Source organism: Erythranthe guttata, chromosome 6 (genome assembly GCF_056151865.1).
Source record: "Erythranthe guttata isolate IM_541 chromosome 6, IM_541, whole genome shotgun sequence".
NCBI classification, from domain to species: Eukaryota; Viridiplantae; Streptophyta; class Magnoliopsida; order Lamiales; family Phrymaceae; genus Erythranthe; species Erythranthe guttata.
The window spans coordinates 13,487,205-13,510,634 of NC_142538.1; the positions used below are offsets into that span (position 1 = coordinate 13,487,205).

Below are 23,430 nucleotides of genomic sequence, written 5' to 3' on the forward strand. Positions count from 1 at the left end.
CTTATTTCACCACCATATTAAATATATTTCCCATTTTACCTCTTTCTTCATCTTTCACCTATATTTTTTACAAATTAATAAACCATCTACCACTAAACTAATTAAAATATTTATAAAAACATCCCCACCATTTTCACTGGAAATTTCACCCTCTCCACCTTAAGTGAATAATACTTTTGTTAGAGAAAAACAATTCTGAAGGTCGAAAAGAGCGGGAATTCACGTTTTTTTAGAAATAAATTAAGAGTGCTTGTATGGAAGGTCCTGAACTTCCTCAAGAATTGGCCAGTTTGGCTTAATATAATTTCGTTTCGTAAACAAAAAGTTAAATAATATGTAGGTCATCTAATACGGAAGTTTAAATATCTTGTAATAAATATTTCATTGCAAAAAGTTAAAACAAAATTTTAAAAAAAATTAAAGAAAAAAAAAAAAAAAGAAATAACTTAGAACACATGAGGATTAAGTGAATATAAAAAGGGTGGTGGATTATAAATTTTAGGGGTATTTATGATATTTTATAATCTTTGGTGGTGAATTGAGATACTTTGGAGGTGGAAATAACACCACTCTTATTTATAAGACATATCAAAGGGATGAGCTTATTGACAGAAGAGACATAACACCTAAACCTATAATAATAAAGATGGTTGGTCAGAATTTTGGAACTTCTCAAAAAAACACCATATTTTTATTTCAGCTTAGTTCCTCGTGCAATCTTTTTTCTGGGTTTGCCAATTTGTTCTTGCAAAATGTTTATCTAATTCTTAATCAATTGGTCAACTAATTTTCAATCAGTAGGCTAACTAGTTTATTGATTTCAATTGATTAGTTTGAATCAGTTGAGTTATAATTTACAATTGAGTCAGACGATTTAGATCAGTTAGCATCTCAATTTATAATTGACTGTTGTGAATCAATTTGCCAATTAAGTGGGAATGTAAGTTGATTAACTGAGTCGGGAAAACAAATTAGTGGGACCAACATTTTTAAAATGTACAATTTTGAGAGTGTGAGGGATTTTTCGCAAGCAAAATTGTTGTGGTACTTTTGTAAAAAGGCAAAGCGTGGGACTAGAAAAAATAGGCAAAATGAGTTTTTTACTCCTGTAAATTTACTGATTGAGACTTTGGTTCACCATTTTTAAAATCAGAATTTTAATCCTATAAGTTATAAAATTTGAGGCTTTTGGTCCTATGACCGGCTATAACAAATGATTTATTAGTTGGTTGAATGAGTTGGCATTTAATGAATTAAACATTAAATTGATGATGTGGCGATTTTGGAGGGAAAATACATCAAAGACATCAAAATGGATAAAATTAGCATTTCATTTATATATTTATTTTTTTGCTTTACTTTGCTATTAAAAATATAATTAATGAATTTATATAATTAAAGATTTTTGGTACATTTAATTTAATATATCTTTGAATATTTGTATTATTATTTTGTGGTTAATTCGTAAATGTGTATTCGTTTTGCAACATATTATTTTCAATATCTTAAAATCTTCTTATGTCGTTTAACTTTGCAACATATTTTATTTTCAATATCTTAAATTTGTTTTTTTTTTTTTTGTGTTTTAGCATTACTTTTTTTTTTTTACTTACATTTTGATCACAAACTAGAAAATTGTAAAGTGAATTTTTTTAGATAATAATGAAGTTAATTATCTACTTTTATCAATTATAAACGATGAAAAGGTAATTAAAAAATTAGTTACTAAACAAATGCTTATTTCCGAAATCAAATAAAAAAGATATCTTGTGTTATATTATATTAAGTGGAACGAGAGGTTTCTTGCGGTTTTCTTATCGCGAACTAACACAAAAAATAAATAAATATATAAATGAAAATATTAATTCCCCCAGTTTTGGTGTCTTTGACATTGAAAATGGAATTTCCCTCCAAAATTGTCCTATTGATTAGCCACATCATCAACTTTATTTTTAATCTATTTATTTTTATACATTAAATACCAACTCATTGAAACAACCATTGAATTACCTGTTATAGAAGGTCATACGACCAAAAATTTCAAACTTGGTAACTTATAGGATTAAATCTCTCAACTAGTAAACTTACAGGACTAAAAAATTCATTTTGTCGAAAAAAGATGGTATCCGTGCCTCAAATCAAAATAGTTTAAAAGAATTTTCTCGAATTTCCCCATTTTTATGAACCAATGATTGTAAATGTAATTTTAAGTGGATTTTTCTCTCATTATTGTCATACAGTAAAACCCGAACGATACCTTACTAATAAATAATAAATGGAGTCATCGGTTATAGGTCCTTCAAACCACTAAGAAATAGCAGTAGGTCCACCCGTAAAATTCATCATTTGTGATACCCCTAGTATTTTTTTTTATCTCATTAATACCTCTCAAATAAATTAGATCGACATTAATATCTTTCTTCCCGAAGACAAGTCTCCCGAATCCACTCCATACTCTCTTCGCCGTCATTGTATAACCGTTCCAGAATCAGTAATGACGATTAAGTTTAATATTAGATTCATATCGCAGAGAAACTTGCAGCGGTAAACACAAAAACCGAAACCATCCATTCCATACTCTCTCCATCGCCCAAAAATCAGTAGTCAGGTCTAGTTCGTTTTTCATCATTGTCGCCGGCGAATCTAGGGTTAATTTATGTAGTGGATGTTGGGAAGCACACCGGCAGTCACATATAGACTTATGTTTTGCTTCTCAGCAGAAATAATAAAGACGAAAGAATTTTCTAACCGCAAACGAATACCCACTCCAAATGAGATCATGAATTTCGATGCTAGCAACAGTTTTATGACTTCGAAATTATGTGATCGTGTTATACGTAGTCAGTTTCATTTGTATTGATGGCATTTGCATTTCGTGTACAATCATAGGAGAACAAGCCTAAAAACTAGCCCTTTACCGATCCCGATTGTGAATTATATGATAAATTTAAATCAAGGTCATACATAGGCATTTTTCTTTAGTAGTCATATTTAAGCTATGTTTGATAGATTTAAACACTGAATGCTGAATGTTGAATACATATCTGAAAGATTAAAACAGATGTTTGAACACTGAATGTTGAGCAATTAAGTTTGTTTGTTAACTCAATGCTTATTACATCTGAATTGTATGATTTTACTATATTGTCCTTAAGCAAGTTTCATTGATACAATTATAATTTCTAATCATAGAAAGGAATAAAAAAATCGAAATTCATTTTTTTTCTAAAACCCAAATAAAAACATCCTCACATCCATCGATTTGTTATCAAAAAATATGAGTATATCACTCATATCCCAAACAAACGAACCCAATTGTACTCCACTTTCAATAAACGTGGCGTATTACAATTCAGAGAGTAGTATGAAAGCAATTGTGACATTCTTCGAGGACGTGCAACTTGAACTAGCACTCTTCTTTTTCTATTTTTTTCTTATATAATATATTAAAAACTTGGTTACTTGAGTTTTTTTTTCTTCTTCCTAATTTCAATTCTGCTTATTTGTTAGTGCAATAAAAGTTGTTTACTCATACAATTTTTTCTTCAATTGTCAACAATAAATTTATTCTACAAGTTCGTAGTAAATTAAAATAATTTTTAACTAAAACCCTGAGTGCATATAACTCAAAATCATATTTATACATATTAAAATTCTACTAAAAAACCCAACAAAATCCTTAAAAATCAATAGTCTCGTAATCTCTATATATCTATGCACGTATACGCAGCGGAAACAAAAAAAAAATCACATAATTCGATAATTCATGTGATTATCAAATGATAACATATTAACATATATACGCGCATATAATAATTAATTATGTACCTTAAGGCTCCCACAAAAATAAGCATACATATTGATTTAATTCCAAATTAAATAAAAATACTTATTTAAATCATATGATAATGCTTCAAGAATTCGCACATTATAATTAATTAAACGAACAAGCATGCCATGGAATTCGAAACCAATTATCATACAAAATCGATTTCAAATCAAATAGTAAACAACATACAAATAATCATATAATCTAATTGATGATCAAATTTACAGAATTTCAAATCTTATAATTGAAGCATGAGACTCCGGGAGGGATTCGTAAATGAAACTGTTTTTTTGTCTGGAATTTTCAGACATGTTCCGGCTCCAATATATCCTTGATTATTGATATGATGGACAATTATTTTGGCGAGATTGTATCTCTCTGAGTTGGGAAGCTGCTGCCAAAATTTTATGTGGGAGTGCGCAGAAACGTCCGAGAGCAGATTTTGGATTCATCAACTCTTCTTTCGCCATAAGGATTTCATTGTCGTCTTTGAAACTCCGAATCAGGTTTCACTTCGTATAATTTGATCCACCTACTCTATAGCACTAGATATAGAAAGGTTAGAATTACAACAAAAAGTAGGACGTCCTTTTTTTTTTTAATTAAGTGACCTTGTAATGGGGCTTTTTGTAATTCACCCAATATTCTATTCCTCTTCAACTCTCATCTGAATCTCGCCTGCTGCTGAGAATCCGCTCACACACCGACAAGCTTGCGTCGCCATCTCTGTGGACGAAAAAGAAGTCTTCCACCACCGCCGGAAAAGAAGTCCTCTGTCATCACCTCACACCGACCTGTAATTGGCGAAATTCTGGCGAACAATCGGCACAGCACATGAATGTGAATTTTTTGACAAGTTTCGACCCACGCAAATGTTGATATATAATTCGACATTAAGTGTCGAAATATTGCAAATGTTGAATTCTCGGGAAATTTACACGGAGCCGTTCTCTGCTTCTCCTCCTCCTATATCCAACCTCTTCATCCCGGGAATGTCCAAGCATATTTCTTGTGCGTCGACAGGGTCACCCTCCACCAAGGTTATAGGGAAATATTTTTTTGTGGGTTTGTCCGAGCATATTTCTTGCGTCATCATGATCTTGCAAATACTTGTGTTTTTTCTTAAGCAAGAGTATCATACTATTTTCATATAATATTATTGTTCCCAAAAATTGATTTGTGATCTTTCCTCTTACAAATTTGGCATTGCAAATAGCCAACCCATTTGTAATTTTGTTAATTGATCTTTTTATAAACTATACCAAACCTCTAGTTTCTGTATTCTTCGATAAGGGATATTATATATTAGAAACACGAAAAACCAGTCATCTATGCAAATTCTTCAGCTATATGAAAGATCAATGTGATAACAAAATACTAACTGTGTCGTATAAAGAACATAAAGTCGGTAAACAACATCATCGAACAAAAAAAAAAATCTTATAAATAGCCTTACAACACACGCACGCGCGCACACACACAGAGACCTTGGTGCACGTAGATGTTTAATGATGTCTGAACTAAATATTCTCCTTGTTATGACAACCCGAAAGATAGAAGACCAACAGCAGCAACATCGGTTAAACCAAGTTCAACGGATAAAGAGTTGAGAGCAGGTTCCTTCAACAGACTGAATGCACAGAATCCATAATAAGAGTGGTAAATATCTGGCAGCAACCTCGGAAATTTACTGAAACCACCATACTGCCACAACAATATAAACAAATTATATGTGAATAAATTACTTTCGATAACATGTTATGTATTATTATATGTAAATCAATGTCGCAAAATTAAGAAGATTAAACCACCTTGGATTGACACGTTAACAAGAATTCACGTAATGCTTTCTTATTGATGAATTTATCTGCTCGTAGGATCCTTAGAACTCCTCCGATCCTACATACGATAAATGCTATCTCAATGTGATCATAATAAGTAACATAAATTAAAATAAAACTAGATAACGATTGTTTGCATTGCGTACCAAAAGGCGTAACAAGTATCGGTTGGCTTGTTAGATCTGCCTTGGAAACCACCATCTACTGCCTGCTTCTGTAACACAATCAAGTCGGTTTCGTCGTGAGATGAAAGACCAATCTTATATAAGATAGTGGTGGTAACTAAAAATGAGCAGAGAGTAAATTAGGAAGATATTTATTAAATGAATGAGAATTGTAGGATTTCAATCTGGTTTGTCAGCGTGCTGACAAACCAGGAGTCTAACCTCTACCCTTCTAGGATCACCTAATTCTTCCTCAATTCGTAAAATTTCAAAAAACCAAAAGAGGAAAGGAAAAAAAAACACGGGTAAATTACGAAAACCCCCCTGAACGATAAATTACAAAAAAAACACCCTCACCTACCCATAATTATCAAAACCCTCCCGACGTTTGTTTCTGTCTTACACTGACCTCCTTACGGTGTGATTTTTCACGGAATCTTTTAGATTACGGTGAATATTTTGCGAAAATTGCTAATTCTACCCTAGGATACGTGATATTTTCTTTATGCTACTTTTTTAAGACAAAAATTAATCTCAGAGGGGTAATGGTAATACTAAAAAGTTGTGAAGTTGTTATTTTATAAGACCAATAACGATTCCGTGTAAAGGCCCCTCTGAGGTTAATATTTGTCTTTAAAAAATATAGCATAAAGAAATGCCACGTTTAAGGGGGTAGAATCGGCATTTTTCCGCAATAATCCATTGACTCAAAAAGATCCCATGAAAAATCACACCATAAGGGGGTCGATGTAAGACGGAAACAAACATCGGGGGATTTTCGTAATTACGGATAGATGGGGGTGTTTTTCGTAATTTAGCCTAAGTTCAGAGGGGTTTTCCTAATTTATCACAAAAAAAAAAATCCCTCTTTTCTCTGGCAGTAGATATAGGCCATCTTAACACATATTTAGCCACGGGGTATGATGACACTACGCAAACGTAGATTCAAAACCATTTGCTTCTACAATTTGAAGTTGTGAAAAATAAAATATTTGGTATTTTGTCAAAGTGTGAATCGTACGGTGCGTGCCTACAACTGTGAGAAAGACTTCATTGTGCAAACGAAGATTCAAACCAGGTAGAACTTTCCTCATGGCTTGAAGTAAATTACTTGCATGGCCAATGCAAATTAAGAACAGAAGATATTTACACGTTGTCCTGGAAATATTTAGAACATCAAACATCGTTTCTCGATTACTTTTGACTGTGATTGTGTTTTCCGAATATATTTTATCTTCTTACTCTTTGGCTAGCATAATTAAAATTTCTTTTATAATTATTTTTTTCTGCAGCAGACAGATAATTACCGACATAAACTCTAGGTCACCAAACTCAAGTTAGACTTACAGAGACGAGGATAAAATTGATTACAGGAACAACATTTCTCCTTTACGAGGCCCAAGCTTTGACCAGTTAATAAAGGCTTCTCGGTAAGTAATACACCGATTTGATGGAATTAAAGAACTCAATTTTATTCTTTCTTGCTTTTTAGGAAGGAAGTGAAACAATAGCCTAAGAGAAGATAAACCTGCAAGCTCCATTCGAGAAGCAATGGCACATTGATGCAGTGACAGCGAGCAGTTTCAGACAGTGCATCTTCGTCTAAGAATCCCATCAGTTTAAGAGATGCAACAGCACAGTAAGTAGCACCACCTGTGACACTAAATAAAATCCCGTCCGTAAGTGTAACAAAAATCTGCAAGAAGCAACCAATCATGGATGGAAAGCAGATTGTATAATAACCATGATTAATATCTAGGTTATCATAAACTTTGAAATGTTACTTCTTGCAACTACGATAGTGAAAATTGAGAAAAGGATTGGCTAGCAAATAGAGTTGAAAATCATTGAAAATCGACTACATAAATCGAAAACAATAAGGACTTCTGTATCCACTCACCATGAGATTCTGAACCGGGAATTAGTCCAAAACCACCATCATACGACTGCAAGAAAACTAAAATCAAATACCATGTTTTGCAACATAATATTGGTTAAGGTCGGAGGACGCGACCTCATAGAGAATAAAGGTAAGGGTAATATTATCAAATAGGAAAAACGTAACATGAGCCAAGATAAGTCGTAAGTTAAAACACCTGACAGCTAATTATATACTCCTTAGCTTTTTCTCGATCCATGCCACTCCAGTTCTTGAACATGGAACAAATTGCCGCTGATAAATCAACTACATAAATACTATCATCCGAAAAAATGATACTCAAAATTAATTATATCGAATTTTGTTACCTGCGCAAAACACAAAGCGGAGATCTGTCTCTCCCCCAGTATGAATCGGCATAAAACTGTCACATGCAAGCCGCAAAAAGTCAGATACTCGATTCAGCCACAAACATGTGAATGTGTGCAACTAATAAAGCACAGCCTTTTCGACGTAACAAAAATAAAGTGGGAATCACCGTAATCATAGTAATAACGAACAAGGGTAAGCGGAAGGCCGCATAAGAAATAATTTCTTCACAATCCAGAGTAATAACAACTAACAGAAAAAAAAAAAAAAACAATAAAACTAAGAATGAAGAGAAAACCAATAGTACCATCCATTAGGTTGTTGGAGGTTTTTCATTGATTTCAATAATAATTCAGCGTCAATAAGAGATAAATCATAGCCAACAGACTTCAATATAGCCAGTGCACAATACGTGCTTGCGAGGTGACTGCCGTTGGGGGTTGATGCCTGCATTAATGAATTTCGAAACAAAATAATCAACTAATGCAACACAAAAGAAAATGAAGACAATTTCATTCTTTTTTTTTCCTTAATGAATGTGTAACCAGCTTTCGTACCCCACTGTCATTTGACTGGAATTGGGAACTTCTTGAACCGTGAAACCCGTAAAATTGCCCTGTACAGATATACATTTTCATGTAAACAAATTTCAAATTCTCAACTATAACCTTACTTCCGTACAGAAAGTAACGATTCAACTCTAGGAAACAAACTACCTTACCATTTTCCAGGGTGCCCTCGTTCTTTGGATGAGCTTGCAGCGATAAGACCCAGTTAATTACCGATTCTTTGTCAACCTAATGGAAAAACAAAATAGTCAAGGAAGTCGTCTTCTGTAGACTTTAACTTAACACTATCTACTAACTACAAATCCACTCATTTTGTCGCATCCTAAACAATCAAAAAGGTGTATATAATATAATAAGAAGTAGAAAAACTGAATCTTGACTGCGATCAACACTGAAATCTCTGCCACCTCAAACTCCCTGTCCCATGTTATGCAACGAATAAAACCTAGGCCAAGACTTCGTCAAAACCATTCTCGCTTTGAGAAAACCGCAAAATTCTAAACCCCTTTCGAGTTTCGATACTCACCTATCCATTTACAACACTTATAATCCTAGACAAAAAAAAACGAGTGTTTTCTGTCTAAAAAGTAAAAGTAAAAATGCCAACTCCTGCATCTTGATTAATGCAGAATGGAAAACAAATTTCTCTTCGACTTGGGTTAATTCAAGACGGACTAAGAGATTTCCCATCTCTAATGCATTATAGAGATTTATCTATAGCTAAATCCAATATTTATAATTAGCTTCTCGATTTGTGATTGATTCTCGCGCACTTGTTAGTGCTAATTACTTAGATAACAATTAAATTAAACCCCAGCCAGTGAGCTCTATACAGATTTTGACATGATTTCCTTTTTGAATTATCAATTAAAATCTGCTAAATACTATGCGAGTTTGAAGTTCACCCTTGCATTATAACTGTTTCCTAGTTTTCATATAAACTAATAGATCGAGAATTAAGGTCTGGGTTTTAAAACGGTGTCATGAAAGCAAAACTAAAACCTTCGACTGAATTAAGGCAATAAAAATCGTACAGTAATAAAACAAACTGCAAAAAATAAAATAAAATTAAAATTGAGGAGAGAGATGGAGATAGATACACGATCGAGTGCGCGGAGAATGTCGAGGCCGGAGATAACGAAGTAGGCGAGAGTGAGGCGGTTGATTTCTTGGGATTGATACGGAGATGGAAGGAGTTGATACATCATCTGTAGATACAGTATGTGCCGATCTCTATCGAATGATTCTTTATCCGAAGAATCCCAATTTACTGCTGGATCTTCCTCCTCCATACTCACTCAACCCCGAGAGTTCGTTTGTCGATCCAAGATTTCTTTTGTTGCGTACAAATGTTAATAGCAATTATTCTCTTTTTCTTTTAAATTTGGGTCATTTCATTTGACTTTGAAGTAAGCACTTCCCAACACTTTGTCTAACTCATATTAGAACTAAAGTGTAAATTACAATCACTACTATGTATGGTCAAATTACGAAAAAAAAATTCTTATGTTTGGATAATTATATCTATTTACTCAACTATGAATCTTCTTATGTCTCCACTCTTATGGTGTCAAATTCAACATAATCATCTAGATTTCATGGAATGTTCTCTAGTTTGTACTTGTTTTGTGCAAAAATACGGTATCTGATGCATCACAATCTAATATATACCTGCAAAAAAACACATCTTATGATCATCTAGCTTCAAAATGTGAAGCTCGAATGGAATAAAACGGGTCAATAATTGAGAATATTCCATATAATCTAAAAGATCCAGTAAATTTAAAACTACAGGGGTGGACGTGTAAGAAGATTTGTAGTTGAGGGGTGGTTGTAATTACCCAAACAGGAGGGGGTTTTCGTAATTTGACCATACCTCAGGGGTGGTTATAATTTACCGTAGAACTAAATGACAACTCTAATTAAATATGAATACAAGATGCTCATTGAATGATAAAAATTGTAATCTCCACTCATACAATTTCAAGAATTTTTAGGGGATGTTTGGTTATGTTTTTAATGAATTTTCTAGTTTTCATAGTTTCTGATGGAAAAAGTAGATGCATTGATTTTTGTGTAGAAAATAAAAATATGTTTGGATGAAGTAATTTTTTTAGTTTTAATAGGTGTGAAATGAGAATATGTTTGGTTGTGTGTTTTCTACACGAAAATGAGAATATGTTTGGTTGTGGTCAGTGGCGGAGCCAGGAGTTTGAGACAGGGTGGGCTTAACATTAACGGGGGTTCGGGGGCAGCGCCCCCGATTTTTTTTTTTTGATTCATTCACATAAAAATATAGCACAAAATAAGTACAAATTTATAAACTTAAACTCATAAAAGCTATACTAAATTACTTGGGTGGGTGAGCTTAACATTGACGGGGGTTCGGGGGCAGCGCCCCCGATTTTTTTTATATTCATTAACATAAAATAGCATAAAATAACCACAAATTATAAACTTCAACTAATATAACATAAATTTTTTGATAGATAAGCTAAACTAAATTACTTGGGTGGGCTAAATTAAACTATTTGGGGGGCTAATTATATATAGATGTAATATATAGTATAAATTTTTAAATAATGAGAGTGGGCTGGAGCCCACCCTTGCCAAAGGGTGGCTCCGCCACTGGTTGTGGTGATGATGAATGATGATGATGGTGGTAGTTATTATTATTATTATTATTATAAGGTAAAAAAATAGGGAGAGGGTGGAATTATTAATGAGGAGCGAGAAATTGGAGAAGAGAGAGTGTATATACTAAGGGCAACTCCGACCCCAAATTGAAGATCTCAAACACTCATTTGGGGCTTTCTACAGTGTTTTGGGGCTTCATAAAAAGATTTTCACTCCAATAGCAAACATCAAATTGGGGCCTCATTTTTAAATTTAATTTAATTTAATCTATTTTAATAAAATCTAAATGAAAACTAACTATATTTTGTTAGAAGTAAATAAATCAAAAAATATATTTAAATTTAAATTTAAATGAAATAAAAATAAAATAAATTTAATAATACGAAAATATTAATTTATGTCACGTCACACCTCTTATCTTTTTCTTGCCGTGGTGTCGATTCAAGAATTATTCTACATATTTCAACTATCACATTTTATCCGATAAGATTTTCGGGAACACTTGTCAATTTTCGAGAGGACGTCAAAATTACTATTATATTTTAGGCGATAAGATTTGGGACACATGTCGATTTTTTAGAGGACGTTAAAATTTTTGATGAGATTTTGTGTCCATATCGTACATCTTATCTTCATCCTCAAACATCTATTTAGGAGGGTTCATAGGATGCAGTTTTCAACACTTCAATAACTTCTTCATATTATAACATTTGTTCTCTATTTTGAAATTTTCGTCTCATCATTTCACCATGTATCAAAATCTTGAGTTGCTAAACACTTTCTTTAACTTCTGAGTCTGATGACGATCTTGAATTGCTTTTAATAGCAACTCAAAATGAGGAAGCCGAAAGGCGAAATACGCGTCGTCGTGGTTCTGTTCCGGGCCGAAGGGTAATTAATCGTAACAGGGCTGGAGGGCACAAAAGGGTTTATCAGGATTATTTTTCTGATAATCCAACATATTCTGATGATCAATTCAGAAGAAGATTTCGGATGCGGAGGCCTCTTTTCTGTCGAATTCTAAATGCAGTTGAATCATATGATCCCTACTTCGTGCAAAGACATGATGCAATCGGGGTCCGTGGCTTATCATCTCTTCAAAAGGTAATAGCTGCACTCAGAATACTTGCCTATGGAATTCCAGCTGATCTTCTAGATGATCATATACGCATAGGTCAAAGCACCTCCCTTTATAGCTTACGTCATTTTGTCGAAGCGATAGTTGTCTTTTTCAGTGAAGTATATCTAAGAACACCAACCGAAACAGATCTATCGCGACTGCTCCAAGCTAACGAGCAACGTGGATTTCCAGGGATTCTTGGAAGCATTGATTGCATGCATTGGGAGTGGAAAAAATTTCCAACTGAATTGGAAAGGAATTTACACGGCCATTCTCGTTCACCGACTATTGTATTAGAGGCAGTTGCTTCAGGATCTTTGGATATGGCATGTTTTTTTAAGAATGCCAGGCTCACTTAATGATATAAATATTTTAATAGATTTCATGTCTTCTTAGCACTAACCAACGGCCGTGCTCCTCCAGTCAATTTTATCGTCAATGGTAATAATTATTCCATGGGTTATTATCTAGCGGATGGTATATATCCATCTTGGGCTACTTTTGTTAAGACAATATCTGCACCACAAGGCTTTAAAGCCTAACATTTTGCAAAACTCCAAGAAGGTGCTAGAAAAGATGTAGAACGGGCATTTGGAGTACTTTAAGCTCGTTTCAGTATAGTGTGTGGACCAGCCAGGTTTTGGGATGAAAACACATTATCTAATATAAGGAAAGCATGCATCATAATGCATAATATGATTGTTGAGAATGAAAAAAAAAAAAGGTGCAAGTAATGTGAATTTTGACCATGCAACTCCAGATGTTATTCCGTCACACGAGCACACAAATGAGTTTGTTGAGTTTATTCAAAGTCATCATCAAATTCATGATAGGGGTACTCATTTAATACTCCAACGTCATCTTGTTGAGCAACTTTGAAATTTGCACGGTCAAGAAAATTGATAGGTGTATTTGTAATATTTCAATTTGTGGCAAAATTTCTATTTGTAGTGTTCCAATTTATTTCTATTTATAATGTTTCAGTTTATCTCAACGCTACTCTTTAATATTATTAACATAAAGTTGAGTGTAATTATAATTTTTCATTTTATCTAGAAAACAGTAAACATACAATTTGAAATTACTAGAGAAATAAACAGTGCAATGCTACCTCGCATACAAGATTAATCAATTCAAACCTCTTTTGCTAAGTATTTCATTTTTCTGGGTCTCCCAATAAGCAGCATGAATTGGATCCATTCCGCAAGTGTTTGTCCCTATAATTGCAATCTCACGACTTTTTTGAGACTCCTCTATCATTTTTTTGCTTTGCTCAAACTTTTGTTCTTCTATTTCAATCTTTTTTGCCCAACGCTCATCCGTAACAAACATCGTAGATGAGCTACTGGTCTTTAAGTTTGCTTTCTTCCTCGAAAATTGTTCTTTTGACGCCTTGTTACCGAGAGGCGGAACGTGAGTAGTGGAATGATCACTACTATCACCAAATGGACTTGCATCAACATCGAGGTCGACAATTTTACTTTTTTTTAGAGTTTGCCCTTTTCTCTCGTTTTGAAGAAGTTCAAAGCAATGTTCTAGTTGGAAAGCTCTACCTTCATCGGCAACGTATAGTTGTTTTGCTTCAATCAACTGCAAAAAAAAAATAAGGTGAAAAATAATTAAATAGTATTCTATGAACAAAAATTAAGAAATAAATATTTACCTTTCCATGAGCCGATTGACCAGATTGATGCCTATCGTCGATTTGTTTGACACAACCAACAAATTTAGCACATCGTGCGTTAATTTGTCCCCAACGATATTTTATGTTTTTTCTCGGTACGCCCCATGTCACCGCCATGACTCATAAATAGATCATATATTTTTCCCCAAAACGTAGTGGATCTCTGATCATTTCCAGTAATAGCATCATTACTTGTATTTAGCCATGTTGAAAGAAGAATTATATCCTCATCGAGAGAAAATTTCCTTTTTCTTTTTGATAATACTTGCCCTACCACTACACTTTCGAGAGGTGTATAGAAATCTCGTCGAATTGGTTATTTTCCACAAATTCCGATGACGTGTTGTTTAGCAAATCAGCGTAAGAATGATACATATCGTCATCCATCTACAAAAGCAAGAAAATAATTATGAATTAGCATACACATAAAATTAATTAACCTAAAAATGATTAACATACAAATAAAAAATAATGTACAAAAACTAATGTAATAATGTACAAAAATAAAAATTTAAATAAATAACCCTAATCCCCTACCCCCACCACTATGAGCCGCCACACCCCTCTTTTCTCCTATGTTCTCTCTATCTTCTAATTCTCTCCTTCTCTCATCTCTCTTGTTCTTCCCCTATGTTCGTTATTTTCTTCTTCTTTTTTTCTCTCTCACTCAATCTCCCCCATCTTCTCTCCTTTTTTAACCCTTTTTCTCTCATCTTTCTTTCACTGTTTTTTCCGTGCTCCGATTCACAAGGAAAATCATAAAGGAATTTTTTTTTCATTTTTTATTACTGTTGAATCTGCAGAATAAAAGAGTCGTTGGGTGGAAACGTATCCGTTGGGAGGAAATAGATCCGTTGGGAGCTTCCCTCCAATTTATGATTACCCAATTTTCATACCCCATTTTTTATGGCAGAGTAGGGGAGGTCCTAAAATGGGGCATGTTTTGATGGCTCGGTTGGAATAAAAAAAATCAGACTTTAGCCATCAAAATGGCAGTTATTGCTTTTAGGGCCTCAGTTGGAGTTTCCCTAATGGTTAAAGATGAATATAAGGAGAGAGATGAGTTGAATAAATAAAATATATAGGTTAGTAGGTATTAGTAGGTTTGAAAGTGTAAAAAAGTATGAATAGTGTATTTTCATTGGAACTTTGATTGGAAAAAGTGTGTGTTTTCAAGTAAATTTTTGAAACAAACATGATCTCGGTTTTACGAATAGTATAAAAGTTGGAAATGAATTTGAAAACATAAACAAACATGTCCTAAGGGTTTTGTTTTAGAGTAACCGGAAGAATTGAAGTCTCTTTTCTTTTGTATTAGGGATTTGTTAGGATTCTTACATTTATTAGAAGATAATTATTTCGAATAAACCAATTTAAAATTCAGATAACATGCTCTATGGGGCATGAGTTCGAGTATCATAAATGTTTCATAACGTCCGCGAATTTGATCAATTAATCTTCTTACTTTATCAGCAGATAGAGATATATGTGGATCTAAAGCGTATACTTCCCTTTTGTTTTTTATCCATATTCTTTATTAAATTTATTTGACAAATGTCCCACTCACAAATTCAAACTGCATTTGTTATTATTTTAATGTCTTTAATATCTTCATTTTTTTCATCAAACATATTTTATTTTATTTTAACAAACTTTGTGATATCTATTTTTCTCTTTTTTTCCATTCTAAAATTTTTTATATTGTTATAAACAACTTATTTTTTTCTTTATTTTTTACATTATATAAAAATTACGAATAAAAACATATTTTTTCATTTTTGTTAAATAATATAACAGATTGCGAAAAAATTATGGTGTACTATGGTATATTATGGTGTATTATGCTAATCATGTCACCTAGTAACTCTCAGCCGCTGTCAAACCCTATCATCCCCAAAAGTTCTAGGGTTCGAGAGAGAATTATGACGGCCGACACGATTGACCATCTTCCAGCGTCGTCAAACCAGCAGCCAACTTATTCCAGCCGCCGCCAAGCCTTAGCAACCAACAACTCCTTAGCCGTCGTTAAACCCTATCTACCAAAATCTAGCCGCCTACCAAATTAAACCCTAGACGCCATAGTTGCCGCCTCCCACTATAGATTTGACCTTACACACCCATAGTTGTTGCCTTCATAACCGTCCCCTTTATTGTTGCCGTCTCCATTGTTATAGTTGCGCCATAGCCATCCCACCATCCCCCTCAACAATAGAGTGGAGTACAGAGAGAGAGACGTACAAAAAGAAAAAAGAAAGAAAATAAATTTGATAGAGACATGACTCTAGAGTTTATGGGTTTAGGTTAAGAGCAAATTAGGAATACAAAAAATAAATCAATAAAGAATGTGGGTCATATTTGTTTTTCAAAAAAGGATTTAGTTAAGAAAAAAAATATTATGGTTGTATTCCACATCGAATTATGTTTCTACCCAGTAACTTCTAGTATATATTATCCAAAAAATAAATGTTTCAAATTATATGTGCCTTAGGGCCCTTTTACAAGATGAAATAACCTCACTCCCACTCCACACCCACTCACAAATTCGAAATCTGCATTAAGTAAATTTCAAACTGCATTTATCATTTTTTTTTACTATGCACTAGTATTTTGCCTCGTGCAACGCACGGGCGGATATTGAAAAAAAAATATATGATAAGCAAAATTAGAAATTAATAAACATATATGATATATACAATAGCAAAACAATGGAACACCGAAAATGTAAAAATTCCACTACTTGCAATCATAATCTATATATCAATTTTAACAATAAAATTTAATACACATACGTGTGCTATAAAAAAAAGGAGAGAAATGCTGGAAGGGAAAAAAAGAAGAAAAAAAGAAAAAGAAAATAATTAAAAAGAAAAACCAAACGCGAAAAAAAAAATTCAAAGTTGGTCGTGTTTAGTGGGGAAGGAAAAAAAAAAAAAAGAAAAAAAAATAATTATAAAAAAAAAACATGTCCTCTAAAAAAGGAAAGAAAATTTGTGCTCGAGCAGAAGGAAAAAAAAAAAGTAAAAAAGGAAGAGAAAACAAATAATTTTGAATGTGCTGTAGAAAATGTGAAAATAGAGGAAACAAATATTTCACAAAAATATTTTTAAAAAAAAAATTGTTTTAAGGGTTCGGGGCAAACCTTTCTTTTATATATAAAGATTTAGAGGATTTAGTTAACCTTTCTTATTTTCAGGATTAATTTTTGGGATCTTATGATATAGGTCTCTGGTGACAAAACTAATCTGAACTAAATGACTAGTCTAACTAAACTTTTGTTTCACATCCTTTATTAAATTCATTCCAAAAATGCCTCTCTACACATAAATTCGAATTTGCATTAAGTAAAATTCAAACTGCATTTTATCATTTTATTATGCATTTAATATCTTCATTTTTTCTTCAAATAATAATATATTTTATTTTATTTTTACCAACTTGGTCATCTTTATTTTTTCGTTTTTGACTCTAGCATTTTTTACGTTATTATAAGTAACTTTGTTTTTTGTACATTTTATTGAAAATTACGAAAAAATATTTTTTTCGTTTTTGTCAAATAATGCAGCAGATTTTAAAAATACTATGGTGAACTACTATTCCAAACTCTATCATTCAACAACTTCCAGCCGCCGCCAAACCCTAACTTCCAACATCTTCAAGCCACCGTTAAATCATAGCAGCCAACAAATTTCAGCCGCCGCCAAACCCTATTTGCAAAAACATAGTCGTCCACCAACCCGAGTCGCCGATCAAATTAAACCTTAGTCGTCGACCAAATTAAACCCTAGTCGTCGACCAAATTAATTAAACCCTAGTCGTCGACCAAATTAAACCATAACCATCGACCAAATTAAACCCTAGCCGCCATAGCCGTCGACCAAATTAAACCCTAGTCGTCGACCAAATTAAACCTTAGCCATCGACCATATTAAACCCTAGCCGCCATAGCCGTCGACCAAATTAAACCCTAGCCATCGACCAAATTAAAATCTAGACGCCACCATCCTCTATAGATCTGACATCCACCACCATAGTCGTCGTCGTCTCCTGCCTCCATAACCATCCCCTTATTATCGCCGCTTGCGCCATAGCTCAGAGAGAGAGAGAGAGAGAGAGAGAGAGAGAGAGAGAGAGAGAGAGAGAGAGAGAGAGAGAGAGAGAGAGAGAGAGAGAGAGAGAGAGAGAGAGAGAGAGAGAGAGAGAGAGAGAGAGAGAGAGAGAGAGAGAGAGAGAGAGAGAGAGAGAGAGAGAGAGAGAGAGAGAGAGAGAGAGAGAGAGAGAGAGAGAGAGAGAGAGAGAGAGAGGGAGAGAGATAGCGAGAACCAGATAAAGAGAGAGGGAGAGAGAGATAGCGTACAGTGAGAGAGAGCCGAGAAAGAGAGAAGAAGGAAGAAATAAGAAAAATAGATCTGAGAGAAACGCGACTGTAGAATTTATGGATTTAGGTTGGGGGCAAATTAGGGATAAAAAAAATAAAGGATGTGGGTCATATTTATTTTTGTAAAAATGATTTAGTTCAGAAAAAAATATTGGGGTTGTATCCCACATCTAATTATGTTTCCAACTAGGGACCTCTAACATATTAACACTTAATTTTTAGAGTGTTTGAATAATGAGTTTATTTTCTATTTTTACTCATTATAAGATCTTAAATAAAAATGTGGGGTAAATGTACTTTTTTGAAAATATCTTATTTGCTCTCCAGCAGCTTATTTAAAAAAAATTGAGATCTGTTTTTAAAAATTTATATATCACACACTTTCGAAGAGTTTATAAGCTTTAAAACATCTTATGAGCTCCTTTTAACATCTTATAAATTTAGCCAAAACACCGTCTTAATATCTTCATTTTTTCATGTAACATATTTTATTTTATTTTTACTGACTTTGTCAGCTCTATTTTTCTCTTTTCATTCTAGCATTTTTTACATTTTTATAAAAAAACTTATGTTTTTCCTTATTTTTTACATTATATTAAAACATATAGAAATAAAAAGTCGTTTTTGTTTAATAATATAGCATATTGTAAAAATAATGTGGTGTAGTATGATATATTATGGTGTACTTTGATTTCCCCGAACCCTATTACCCAATAACTCTTAGTCGCTGCCAAACGCTAACACCCAATGTTTTCCGGCCGTCGTCAAACCGGCAGCCAACAAATTACAGTCGTCGCCCAAACCCGAGGCAACCAACAATCCCCTACCGTCGGCAAATCATATCTACCAAAACCTAGCCGCCGACAAAATTAAACCCCAGCAGCCATAGCTTGGACAAGAAGACCGTCAATATTGTCGTGGTTCTATTGACACTTCTGAATTTTATGCTTACCCCTATTTTGATCAAAGGTTGATGTGCCATCACCATACATAGAAGACATGTAATCGAATTCTACTTTGAGTGTCGTTCGATGTCCTTTAGGGTCGTCTTCTGCTCCTCCAGATACATAATTTGCAACAATGTGTTAGTTGGTTTAAGTCATTCACAACATCAACAAGTGACTCGACATTTTCACCGATGGCTTTGTCCTTCCCAAATATTGTTTGCCAGTCATAGCACTTCTGTCAATTTTGCAGTTTTATCACTATTAATTATAAGATAACTAGACAAAAATTTAATAATGAGGGTATTTTCATAATTTTATATATTATTCGCTACAATCCATGAATATTTATTGGTTTTCTTAACAACCTAAAACAACAACTAAAATGGGGAAGAGTTGGTAGTTTGTATAATTATTTGTCGTTTTATTGTTTTATTTTTACCGATATCGCTTATTTTATAGATATTCTCATTATTCCCTCTTTATTTCTATCTACAAAGAAATCCTCTCAACAATTTCGTTCTAAATTCATTAAAAAAATTATCTTATTAAAATAATTTTCAGACAAAAGTTTCTTCATCGAATGAGATAGGGATCTACTTGGAGGAGGTAATACTCCAATATTTAAGATTGCATAAATTTAAAAAAAAAAATATTAACAGAATAAAAAACATTGCCTCCAACAACGTTAAACAACCAATTTACTTTGCCTTAACTCGCGAAGCCATGCTCAAATGTCTGTACAAAAACACCAATGTACCGATGCCGAATCTCCAAAAATAATCACAAATTTTATGAATATTGTCTATTAGTAGGCTGCAAATCGACTTTATCTTATGAGCTCTTACCAACGGACAATGACTCTCTAGCAATGTTCTAAAAATCGGCCGAGGCGGCCGATTAATCGGTCTCCGAGGCGGAGGCGGTGCAAAACCTTTACGATTTTAGTGTAAAGGTTTGAAAAATCGGTTTTTTGCATGTGAGGCGGTTTTAGGCGGTCCGAGGCGGTCAAACCTTTAAGGCGGGTCAAACTTTGGTGGCAAAAATCGGCCAAAAATCGGTCAAAAATCGTTATTTTTCTTAATAATTCAAAATAAAAGTTGGGATTTTAATAAAAAAAAAAATGAGTTTATGCTTTATTTTGTTTATGTTAACTATTTTTGTTAAAGAACTAATGATGTATGCCAGGAATGTATGTAATTTAAAAAAAATGCCTTTTTATTTATATTTTATAAGAATATTTATGTATTACGATCTTATTATTATTATTAAATTTTTATTATGTTATTAGGATATATACATGATGGAGATATAATTATGTTTAAATATTTTTTTATCTATGTTTTGAGTATTTATAAATAATACCTACAAATATATTATATTAAATTTTAAAAACCAATTTATTTCCGATTAATCACCGCCGCACCGATTAATCGTGAGTCGGTCCCTGACCGCCTCCGACCCGATTACCGCTTTTTACAACCTTGCTCTCTAGTGAGATAAATGATGTGTACTCGTGCTGATATTCTGATTAAAACTCAGAAACATCTCACAAAGAGTCTTGAGATGTCCTAAAATCGAATGTCTATCGTTATTGAACTACCAGTCATGCCTCTATATTTTACATGTATCGAAGATCCTCGCAACACTCTCTACCTGAGTATTTCGATATGCCGTAGTGTGGGGTCGTGCCCTACCAACTCGGAACCTATGATATATTGTACATTACGGAAGGTGAGATAATCTCTCCAAATGACATATGTGAAGTGTGTGTATATGGCTAAAAGCTCTCCAAAAACGCCTCCATCAGTGGATTGTTGTGTTGAAGATACACAATCTCGAAGATAGTACAACCACGTATATGCTCCAACAAAAGGGCCCCGCCAATTCAGACGAGCCGAAATGCGAGGCTGACTCACCATACCATGCTCTTGTACATGATACGCAATATGAACAATTAAGTTATGGCTGCGGCTATATGCAAGACTAATTCCACTTACGCAAGACCAAATTAAAATTTTCAATGTCTAGAAACTATAATACCCTTACTTGTTAAAAAAAATAAAAATTTCAAATGTGCAATACCAAAACCTCAAAAACAATAAAAACCCTATCACAAAACCACAAGACCAACTCTCATCTTCTCCATCAAAACCTTTCTCCTTCCTCATCTATAAACCCACAAAACCTAAACATTCAAAATCATCAAAACTCAACAAACCTTACAAAGATGGCAAGTATGGAGACATAAGACATCAAAATAGAAGAATCTACGGTGGAAAGACCCAAGAAAATATGCATTTATGTGTTTTTTTAGCTAGAATATCGTTTTTCCAAAAAAAATCCCACGCAGACGCAGTCGACATGTACATGTCGAATTTTATAGGCAAAAATCGACATTGAGATGTCGATTTTTTAGTACAAAATCAACACCTAGTTGAAATTTAACTGTTAGCAAAGTAGTCCAAATATACTAAATTTCGACATTAAGGTGTCGAATTTATGGACATGTATTCGATACCTTAATGTCGAAATTTAGTTGTTTCATATTTTTATTTTTATTTTTTAAATCCCGCGCAGACACGGTCGACATGTACATGTCGAATTTTATAGGTAAAAATCGACATTGAGATGTCGATTTTGGAGTATAAAATCGACACCTTAGTGTCGAAATTTAACTGTTAGCAAATTAGTCCAAATATACTAAATTTCGACATTAAGGTGTCGAATTTATGGACATATATTAGACACCTTAATGTCGAAATTTAGTTGTTTTATATTTTATTATTATTTGTTATTGGTCTTGCATGAGCAAACAAAAGTCAATTTAATTTATGGGTATATTTGTCATTTCATCTTAATAAAATGGAATCTTTCTTTTAATTTGGTCTTGCACAAGTGGAATTAGTATTGCATATAGCCGCAGCCTTAAGTTATACCATTAAGTTTAAAAAATTAAGATATGAAATAAAATTTAAAAGACAACTAGTTTCCCTCCTACATGTCGTAAACGTGTTACCAAAATTGTAATCAACTCAATATCAGTATAATCACCGAGTGTTGGACTAGACAACCGTCATCCACGAGTAGCAGTTGAGGGAGTAGTAGTCGAGAGAGTTGGAGGCAGGCCAACACATCCTCCGTCAGCAATCAACATCGTCGACACCGGCAACATTATAACCTCAACTATAGAATTGTCTAGGCCGTAAATTGAAATGCATTTGAAAGTCTAAACGGTGTATCTAGAAAACGACTGTATGCCAATAAACACCTCTTGGCAGCAACATAGTGAACGAGGGTCTCATTTGTACTAGTACTACTTATTTCACATTTCAAATTGTTTCTCTATCTAACACTCAAAAACTCTCTTAAAACCTCCCAAACTTATCAGCTCACAAATCCTCTCAAAACCTGAAAATTGTTGAAGATAACAAGGCAATTTCTACATATTCATGCTTACATTTCGATTATGTTCTGTTTTTTGTTTTCATATGATCTGGAGATGAAAAAAATGGATTTTTGGGATTTAGTTTTTGAAACTTCATCTGCCCACACCCAATTTTTTTTCAAATTTTGTCGGCCAACGCCCAAGATTTGGGCACGGAGAATGCGATCCAACACCCAAGTAAGCATAAAATTGAAATGTCCACACCTAAATTGGGCGTCAATAACCCTAATCCACAACCAACTTGGTCGGGAAATAGGATTTAACCTAGTTTGAGCATAGAGATTTCAATTCCAGGCCCAAGTTGGGTTTGAATTCCAGTTGGGTATTTGACGAAAAACAATTATTTTCTTGAGGCGGGCATCTAGGACACCAAGTGCCAAATGAGCTAGAATTATTTTTTTTTTGAGTATCGTCGACATCTTGCATCGTTTACGTGAGATAAATGTAATAATCTGATACAAGGATCCGAACATTCTATCAACTAATTAATTAATTTTTTAATAGAAAAATAGTACAATCTAATTCAATTCAAACTAATTCAATCATGTAGAGTTGTAGACAGTGGTCGCAT

The 23,430-nt window shown here is 33.5% G+C and overlaps 3 protein-coding genes across 3 annotated transcripts; 1 reads left to right on the plus strand and 2 right to left on the minus strand.

The window, feature by feature from the left end:
- Positions 1 to 5,159: 5,159 nt before the first annotated feature.
- PGGT-I (Prenyltransferase family protein) lies at positions 5,160 to 10,076 on the minus strand. The gene is made up of 11 exons (XM_012987064.2): positions 9,752 to 10,076; positions 8,804 to 8,879; positions 8,640 to 8,698; positions 8,390 to 8,529; positions 8,082 to 8,137; positions 7,931 to 8,007; positions 7,735 to 7,780; positions 7,363 to 7,487; positions 5,817 to 5,884; positions 5,641 to 5,728; positions 5,160 to 5,533 (listed from the first exon to the last, which is right to left on the minus strand). The coding sequence occupies exons 1-11, from the start codon at positions 9,941 to 9,943 to the stop codon at positions 5,366 to 5,368; spliced, it is 1,095 nt and encodes a 364-aa protein (XP_012842518.2). The 5' UTR covers positions 9,944 to 10,076; the 3' UTR covers positions 5,160 to 5,365.
- A 2,047-nt stretch (positions 10,077 to 12,123) lies between these two features.
- Positions 12,124 to 12,767, plus strand: LOC105962658 (uncharacterized). The gene is made up of 2 exons (XM_012986971.1): positions 12,124 to 12,179; positions 12,269 to 12,767. Exons 1-2 carry the CDS (start codon positions 12,124 to 12,126, stop codon positions 12,765 to 12,767), a joined length of 555 nt encoding a protein of 184 aa, XP_012842425.1.
- Positions 12,768 to 13,536: 769 nt separating this feature from the next.
- LOC148770195 (uncharacterized) lies at positions 13,537 to 14,209 on the minus strand. Its single transcript, XM_088819042.1, has 2 exons — positions 14,072 to 14,209; positions 13,537 to 13,998 (listed from the first exon to the last, which is right to left on the minus strand). Exons 1-2 carry the CDS (start codon positions 14,207 to 14,209, stop codon positions 13,537 to 13,539), a joined length of 600 nt encoding a protein of 199 aa, XP_088675168.1.
- Positions 14,210 to 23,430: the final 9,221 nt, after the last annotated feature.

Coding starts and splice junctions, on each gene's coding strand:
- PGGT-I (XM_012987064.2), bottom strand. CDS start 9,943: ATGGAGGAGGAAGATCCAGCAGTAAATTGGGATTCTTCGGATAAAGAA. Junction 8,699..8,803: donor CGAGGGCACCCTGGAAAATG/GTAAGGTAGTTT, acceptor ATATCTGTACAG/GGCAATTTTACGGGTTTCAC. Junction 8,530..8,639: donor TCCAGTCAAATGACAGTGGG/GTACGAAAGCTG, acceptor TCATTAATGCAG/GCATCAACCCCCAACGGCAG.
- LOC105962658 (XM_012986971.1), top strand. CDS start 12,124: ATGAGGAAGCCGAAAGGCGAAATACGCGTCGTCGTGGTTCTGTTCCGG. Junction 12,180..12,268: donor GTTCTGTTCCGGGCCGAAGG/GTAATTAATCGT, acceptor TGATCAATTCAG/AAGAAGATTTCGGATGCGGA.
- LOC148770195 (XM_088819042.1), bottom strand. CDS start 14,209: ATGGCGGTGACATGGGGCGTACCGAGAAAAAACATAAAATATCGTTGG. Junction 13,999..14,071: donor GTCAATCGGCTCATGGAAAG/GTAAATATTTAT, acceptor TTTTTTTTGCAG/TTGATTGAAGCAAAACAACT.